Source organism: Anabas testudineus, chromosome 4, assembly GCF_900324465.2.
Source record: "Anabas testudineus chromosome 4, fAnaTes1.2, whole genome shotgun sequence".
Lineage (NCBI taxonomy): Eukaryota > Metazoa > Chordata > Actinopteri > Anabantiformes > Anabantidae > Anabas > Anabas testudineus.
Window position 1 is genome coordinate 14,870,796 of NC_046613.1, and position 8,147 is coordinate 14,878,942.

At 39.6% G+C, this 8,147-nt stretch overlaps 1 protein-coding gene across 7 annotated transcripts; it reads right to left on the minus strand.

The window, feature by feature from the left end:
* Positions 1–164: 164 nt before the first annotated feature.
* LOC113152274 (serine/arginine-rich splicing factor 11) lies at positions 165–7,734 on the minus strand. Of its 7 annotated transcripts, none has more exons than XM_026345418.1 (12): positions 7,379–7,734; positions 6,184–6,317; positions 3,373–3,482; positions 3,070–3,159; positions 2,941–2,987; positions 2,720–2,853; positions 2,479–2,560; positions 2,225–2,338; positions 1,626–1,715; positions 1,356–1,427; positions 1,080–1,263; positions 165–943 (listed from the first exon to the last, which is right to left on the minus strand). In XM_026345418.1, exons 1-12 carry the CDS (start codon positions 7,498–7,500, stop codon positions 737–739), a joined length of 1,386 nt encoding a protein of 461 aa, XP_026201203.1. In that variant the 5' UTR covers positions 7,501–7,734; the 3' UTR covers positions 165–736. The 7 variants fall into 7 exon arrangements, with proteins under 7 accessions (XP_026201203.1, XP_026201208.1, XP_026201207.1 ...); XM_026345423.1 differs by lacking the exon at positions 7,379–7,734 and adding an exon at positions 5,809–5,922 and having other exon boundaries at positions 3,373–4,547; positions 6,184–6,315; XM_026345422.1 differs by lacking the exon at positions 7,379–7,734 and having other exon boundaries at positions 3,373–4,547; positions 5,809–6,316.
* Positions 7,735–8,147: the final 413 nt, after the last annotated feature.

The following is an 8,147-nucleotide window of genomic DNA, read 5'->3' on the forward strand; positions in this document are numbered from 1 at the left end:
GTTTGCGTGTTTTCTACGTGCTGTGCGTTGAGCTCTCAGGGCTTCTGTGGAACCATCATCAACTCCATGTCGTCACAGTAAGTGTTTAACAGCGGAATAAATGAATTATTCTTCCCCGAAATGCTGCAGGCTTCTGCTTCAACACTTTCTTTCAGTGACAAGTCAACAGTTTGACCCAATTTTATTAGTTTCCTTTGGAAAATCTATTGCAAACAAAGTATTTCATTGCAACAACACATTTCAATCTACAGTGTACACTTACAAAGGTTGTGAATAGGAAGGTCAGCTGAAACACGACGAGGGCATTACAGTTGAAGCAAAATGGTTCAGCAACCGAAAACAAATGTCAAGCTGGTGCCGTGCGGTGAGTGTCTAACAGTCTGAAAAAGGAGGGGACTCGATCCTGACCAGTAAAATATTTACAAATACAGAGTTTCAAGTGGAAAACACTGTATTCTACTGTCAGGAAGACAGAAGTTTGACGTAAAGGTAACAAAAAGAAAAATCATTAGGATCTTTAAAAAGTACAGCAATGACCGTTTAAAACCACGTTGTGTTTTTATATTTTAGTCCTTGTTTTTACAAAAATTATTTGATTTCCCTCCCCCTCCCCCCAAAGCTTCTACAGTTAAGACAACAAATCTTTTGAACTGATCAGGCACAGACATGTTGCCTATCATAAAAATATAAAAGAACAGTGGAAAGATGACGTCAACTGGTTCGGTCTCAGATGTTCCTAATCACTCATCTCCATGTCCTCCTGATGGTGGTCGTCTCCATTCAGTTTGGACTTTTTGGGAATTTGGCCTTCGGATCTTTCCATCTCATCCTGACCTTTCGGGGAGGAGGCAGAGTCGGAGTTGCTCTTCCTCTCGTCGTCATCCTCTTCTCCTTCCTTTTCACTGTCGTAACCTTGTTCCTCTTCATCGTAGTCTCGGGTCACCTGTGTTGCAGAATTTTAAGATCATTTAAGTGGAAAGTGAATCTGGAAACAGCTAAAGTTGATTTAAGTTGAGATGTGTAAATAATGTGAATGTAGCCACTGTTTGTAAAATTTCATTTCTGTGTTATGAACATACCTTAACGTCTCCTTTCTCACTGTCAGACTTGCGATCTCGCTCTCGTTCTCGCTCCTTGTCTTTGCTCTTTTTCTTCTTACTAGTGGAGCGTTCTCTTTCATCTCTGCTCCGGTCCCTGTCCTCCCTCCTGTCTCTGTCCCGCTCCTTCTCACGATCCTTGTCCTTCTTCTTCTCCTTCTTATGGCTGTGAACATTACACATACAACACATCATTACGTTTAGCTGTTAAGTTCCTGTTAATGTCATCTAGAAAAAGCACTGCTCATGACAACTTACCGTCTAGGTGATGGAGACCTCGACAACTTCCTCCTTGGGGACCGAGATGCACTGCGGCTTCGCCTATGCCTCCTGTAAGGAAAGATGGTTAAATAAATTAATTTAACAAAAAAAAAAAACACCTTATCCTGGTCTGGAATAAAATGTCTTCATTTCCAGTACTGGCACTCAACCTATGGACTGCTGCCATATAGAACGATTTGCTGCAAAGAAAGAAGGTAATGCATCTGTTATGAATTAAATATTTCACAAGTAAAATGTAGCACTCACCGACTAATGCTTCGAGACCTCCGGGCACTGCTGTAGCTCTTCGGGGGCGTCTTGGACCTTTTCTTAGACTTTTCCTCCTTTCTCCTGTCCCTGATCAAGACACCACAGCATCATAAGCAAAGAGAAGCACTACATAGGATGGAAATCTTTGACTGCAGCTCACTGGGAAATACAGACAACCTTCTTTAACCTGGAAACATTTTTAGATGAAGAACTCCAATTTATACCACAATATTTCAAGAACTTTGCAATAATACCATTAATTAACTATGTTTTAATGTTCTTGCAGCCTAACAAAAAGTATCTCTCTTTCATTCAGCAATGTCCACATGTGCTTTCCAGGAGAAATCTACCTGGGAAAAACTTCCATACTATTGATGTAGCTCTCTTTTCAGGTACTAAATCATCATCAGAGGCTGACACATTGCTCTTGCGCTCTGACACTGGGAGTTTGTCATGAGGAAACATAGATGAGGTTTTTAAAAGCTCATGCTCGACTACATAAATCTTTTCCTGCAGCAGTCTCAACACAGTCAGCAAATAAAATACTAAATGAAATGAACTACTTTAGTACTAAAGACAATATTAGAGATTCTGACCTAGATCGACTGCGGCGGCTTCTATCCCGGGAGTGTGACCTCCTCCTACGTGGGCTCTTGGACCTCCTCCTGCTCCTCGAATGGGACCTGCGTCGAGACCTGCTTTTTGAACGTCTGCCAAAATAAAAGTAAGACAGATTTTTATAACATGATACGACTGTATTTAATGTGTTTTGTTTGTGCATACAGCTCATATATTATAATTCCTCTCACACCAATAACGCAGTGGCGCAATTTGTTCTGAGGTCTTTTACCTGTGTCTTGAGCGGGATCTGGACCGCCTGCGTCGGGACCGGGAACGAGAGCGGGAATGTTTGCGCTTGTCATCTTTCTTATCTGCAAGGACGGTGACAAAATTAATAAGTGACTCACATGATAGAAGAAATAAACCACATCTGACCAAACTAAATTCCTGAACACTGCTTTAAACAGGATGTTAACATTTCTACCCATTGTGATAATTATAAGATACTAAATAAAAAGTGGATCACTTACTTCCTGGTTCAATGGCTGCAGAAATGAGAGACTGGGCCTCTCGGACTCTCTTCATGGCCTCTTCAATCTCCTTATTGGAGGCGTCTGTTTTTAGACCTGGATTCAGGTTCAGTCCGGCTGCTAATGGATTCAATCTGCAGTAGCAATCAATTATTTAGATGTTATTCAAAGGCATATTTTGTCTGGATTGCATACATGTGACACAGCATAAGAATTCTTACTTGGGGTCCATGGACTGCATGAGCTTCAGGAAGTCTGCAGAAAGAGCCTGAAAGAGAGACGAGCAGGATGTTAAAACAGACAACAATTTTGTTTTCTCCGAGTATGAATATGACTGAGGAAGTGCTTACCTGAGGGTTCATGTTAGGTCCTGGTAGTCCCATGGCAGCCATCTGCTCCATGTTTGGAGCTCCGAGACCTCCGAACGGCGTCCCTCCCATCTGAAATATTGATATTGGACACAGCTAGTTAAGATACACAGCAGAGCTTGTATATAGAGCAATTCAATCAAATTAGAAATTACATGAGTGTAAAAATGTTGAGAATCTAAACTAATGGCTTACAAGCATATGTGTGTGTGTGTAAAGAACACCATAATAACAAAGGCAAACCCAAATGTACACTTTTAAAGCAAACTTAAATTAAGAACTCACTGTTGCCAGAGGATTAGGAGTTGGAAGAAGGCCTCCACCAGGCATCATACCTGCCACAGCATTGGCTGGAGCCAGCAGGGACATAGCTTTAGATTCATCAGGAATGACTCCTGGAGAAAAACAACATTTCAGTGTATACTCCAAGCAAACATCAGTAAACACTCAGACAAGACTTGCAGACAAGCCACCTCAGTCTAACTACTCTGTAGTAAAAAAAAAAAAAAAAAGACAAAAAAAAGAAGATAAAAATCCACTTTTTGTCTTGTCTGTAAATCTTGATCCCAATTCTTTTTTTTTTTTTTTTGTGAAATTATGATTGTAGGATTAGCAGCTATGAGTTTAAAAGTCACAATATACACTGTGGTCAACACTGCCAAGATTTTATCACCTGTACTTGTTTTTTAAGTCATGAACCAAACGTAAGCAAGCACAGCCAGTTGTCCCGTGGGATGTGCTCTCAACTTTCATTAGATGTTTTATGAACAAGCGACTCGCGCCGGCTGCTTCGCTATAAAGCACACAAAAACATTGAGATACAGAAAACAAAGTTCATGATTTGGGTGTAGACAAAGGTACATTTCAACATCACTTACCATCACCAATATAAAGTCAGAAAAGGTTTAGACATTTTACCTTTTCTGGGCTTTTGTTGGTGGTTACTTTGTACAATCCCACCACAAGAAAACTTACTTGGCAACCAGGTAAAGTGCTGCTAACAGGCTATAGTACTGCTACGTTTTAGACAACAGTATGTCCAAAAAACACTAAACAATATCCAAGATAGTCTACACTAAACAGTTATGGGCTACTGCCAGCAAAAGCCATGATAAACTCATGAAAAATGTGACCAAAGCTGAAGAAAAACAAACAAACAAAAAAAAAAAACAAAACAGTAAAATCAAAGGGAATATCTTAAGGAGATGATCATCCATGGTTGTGCAATCTGAAACGGGCTAATTTAATCTGACATTTTTACATTTTAATAGGGGGAGAGAGAGAGAGAGAGAGAGAGAGAGAGAGAGAGGGGGAGAGACACACGCCCACACACACGCGCGCACACACACACACAACAGAAAGGACACTTGAGAAACAGGATAAGGCTGCAGAAGACAAAACTGTTGGTGGCATTTTCAGCAGGGCCTGGTATATAGGGCTGGCTGAACCAGGAAAAAGAACTGTAAAACACAACAACAAAAGAAACACCACCGTTAAATGTGAGATTCACTCAACTCTTTCAGAGTCATGTGTGTGGAGAGGGTCAATAAAAAAAGCATTTTATCGAAACATCAAGCAGAAGCTTAATACTACTTTTTATCGTGTGTGTTTGTAAAGATTTAGAAATACAAATACACAGTAAAATAAAACAAGGCTTTGGCACATGGAGCAAGTAAAAGCCAAAGGCAGTTTGTGCATTTATCAGGATTAATAACCAAATTATTTGCCAATTAACTTCCACAACATCTGCTCAAAATAACTGTAGTGGCACACACCTTTAAAATCTAGTCTAGCATGCATAGCTGATTAGTTTATCTATCTTGCATGCTTTTTGCTTTGTGTAGGGATGTCCCGAACATAATGTCTCAGAATTGAAATTTAGTTTTGTAATGCACACACAGTTACACTGTGAATAATTAATTACAGCAAAAAGCAAACACCCACAGTAAACTCACACAGGTGTTTTCACTTGTTTGGCTTATCAGACCTCATCTCAGAACAGTGTGGGCCTGTAAAACTGTGCTGGATTAACGTCTCTCTCACTATGTTGCTAAGTTTGGTTGCGGCTGTTAGAGTGGGACAACTTACACCGGGACTTTGGTGACACATGACCCAACCTGAACCTAAAAATTGACCTAATTAGCCAGTAACTAAAAACACCTGTGTTTACGCGCAGGTTATTTAATCATTTCCTACAGTTTTATTTAGACCTCAACAGATGGGACATCAGCGGTATCAAATTACACGTCTGCTTCATATCATCAATTGTAAAGTGAACAAAAGCTTTCAACTAAAGATGTTGCTGAAGTAGCAACACCAGAAAAATGTAGCTGGACTAACAGCAAAGTGACATAAAGTGGCTTTTCTCACTGATTTATGCCATTAGAGCGGATATGATCAATCGAAATTGACGTTTACCTGTTGAAGCACAATAGGACATTTAAACAACTGGTGGACCAAGACTAAAAATAGGGTATATGAATTCCCATATTGTGGGTTGATACCAATTAACTTTTTTAAATATGCCACCATTCAGATCTGCTCGGGGCATCCCTAGCTTGGTGCATGCCTAATCAATAGACATTTGGAAAATATTAAAATACTGAAATGAGCTTGACCTGCACCCTCTCCCCCACCCCTCATGTTGCTTAAGAGTTGCGTGGCTACTTTTTTAATGAAAAGATGCCTTGAACAGAAAGAAAAAAAGAGTTAATATTTTACTGCAGAACAAGAGAGAGAAGGGGGCTTGCGAGCCTGGTGCCATTATTTTTTCTAATCTCCTGGAGGACCACTTTCAGCCAGCAAGGAAGGGGCTCTCTGCAAATGACTTGTCCACTATGAAAACCACAACACAAATAACAGAGAGAGAAGTTTACAGCTAAATTGTAAGACATGGACACAAATGTACATTTCCCTTTTACAAACCTAGAAATGCCAAGCACTGACAAGCTAAGCTAATGTTGCTTGGCCAGGAAAAATCAAAATGGCTCACATAAGAGTTTGCAAATATAATTTAAAAAAAAACAAAACAAAAAAAAAAAACTACACATTGTGATGTACATTTCAGAGAGTGACAAAGATAAAACAGACACCCACCTTCAGCAAAAGGGACCACAATCAAGGCTCTGTCTACGAAGACGGTGTTCGTCAGGTGCTGAGAAACTCCCACCGACTCAGATTCATGGAACTTTACAAAACAGACACGTGAAGTCACAGGCAAGGGAGAGTCACTGGAAGAAAATACAGATATGTTGTGCAAAGAATACAAACAAAGAGACAACATGCCTTGTTCAAATGGTGGATTTGTGTCCCCAAGAGAAACAAAGTCTCCCTGTGACCCTAAACACCAGGGGACACACCCTAAACAGTGACCAAGAAATAAAACCAAACCTGCTTATAACAATTCTGTCAAAGCCACAGGGATACAGCCAATAATTTCTCTAACCTTTTATGTTATTCTCACTGGATGCCTGAGAGTTATGAATGAACCCCAACTACATTCAGAATATTGTGATATGATACAAAAAAATAAAAATAAAAAATAAATCAGGGCTTCCTACACCTTGGGCTCTGAGAACTTATGATGCATGTGTTTACACCAATTTATTTACTCATTGGCTTAATAAAAGGTAGTTGACAATTAATAATATATTCATTATTTACAATACAATCACTCTTAATAAGTGACTCAGACTCATGTAAAATATCAAAATTGTCATCAAAGATGTTCCATCACAGGATACCTGCTGGTGCCTGTAGATGAAGTCTTTTAAATCTGAGTTAAATCACTCGGATATAAACACAAAAGAAAAGGTAAGAGTTAAAGATTGATGCAATGATTAATGAAACATTAATCTTGAATTATTTCGATCAACCACTTATATTATTAATTTGCATTCTCTTGTTACAGTATCTCAGATATGTAAAGGGTTATTCTGGATTATTTACGACAGTACATTCAACATCCTCTGGTTCTGTTGCAATATCAATTACAAAAAGCGCGAACAAATAAGCCATCTAAATGCGCTAACCAACGTTATAAAGTGCATATTGATAAATTAGAAGATTAAATAAATACTGAAAACAATAACTGCAACCTTTAAGTCAAGATGTGTGCCTCATGTAGCAACGTTACGATCACTGGCTAAAGGCGCGGGGAAACGTTAGCATTAGCATTAGCATACGGCGGGGTGAGGCCTGCTCGACGCTACAGGCCTCAACAGGACCCCGCTTTAAACCGCATTAGCTAGCTGGGTATGAACCCGTTTTGTGCATAGCTGATAATACTCACTCTGGGGGAAACAATTTGAGCTCCTCTATGTTTCCAAGGAATCCGAACAAAGTCCTCATTTGTTCGGACGTCGTGCTCGGAGAGACATTTGTCACCTGAATGACGTGCGTGCTGGAATTCATTTTCGATTGTTAGCAAGCTAGCTAGCGTTATGCTAGCAAAGGACCTGGGTTGAATACAAGAACGTGGATCTATCAGACGTTTACGACGAAAACGGGTTTAAGCGAATAGAAAAAACAGCATCTTTCCAGCAAACACAAGATAACTAGCGGTTGCTACGGACCAAGAGTACCGCAACCGACGGCAGGGAGCAACAATGCCTCTACCGAAACTGTCGTGAGGCAGGAACGATGCTTTCAAGTGCAGGTTGTGCAGATCGTATTGTGGCGTTATAGCAAAAAGTAATAGCATACTCTGATCCGACAAATCGTAAAAATCACCATTATTTCTGATAGAGCTGCAGCAAAAAAGAAAAAACAGCTAATGTGTTTATAGTTTTGTCAATAAGAGCTTACAACACAATCACAGTGTCTCTGAGCCCATGGTGTCTTGACTTTTTTTCTGATTAACAGTCCAAAGACATTCAGCCAGCACTCTTCAAGTGGTAGATGTCACGTTTATGCAAACCACGATGAAGATATAATAATTTAATAATTTAATTTAATAATTTAGTTGGAAAAACATGTAATTTGTATATTACATTACATACATAAAGGCTTTTTAATGTAGCGTTTCCGACTGCACGTAAAGGCAACATGGCTCGGAATAC

Excerpts from the sequence above, each read along its gene's own strand:
- LOC113152274 (XM_026345418.1), bottom strand. The coding sequence starts at position 7,500 with ATGAATTCCAGCACGCACGTCATTCAGGTGACAAATGTCTCTCCGAGC. Across the intron at positions 3,160-3,372 it reads CTCCTAATCCTCTGGCAACA|ATGGGAGGGACGCCGTTCGG; the intron begins GTGAGTTCTTAA and ends TCAATATTTCAG. Across the intron at positions 2,561-2,719 it reads TGCAGCCATTGAACCAGGAA|ATAAGAAAGATGACAAGCGC; the intron begins GTAAGTGATCCA and ends CCGTCCTTGCAG.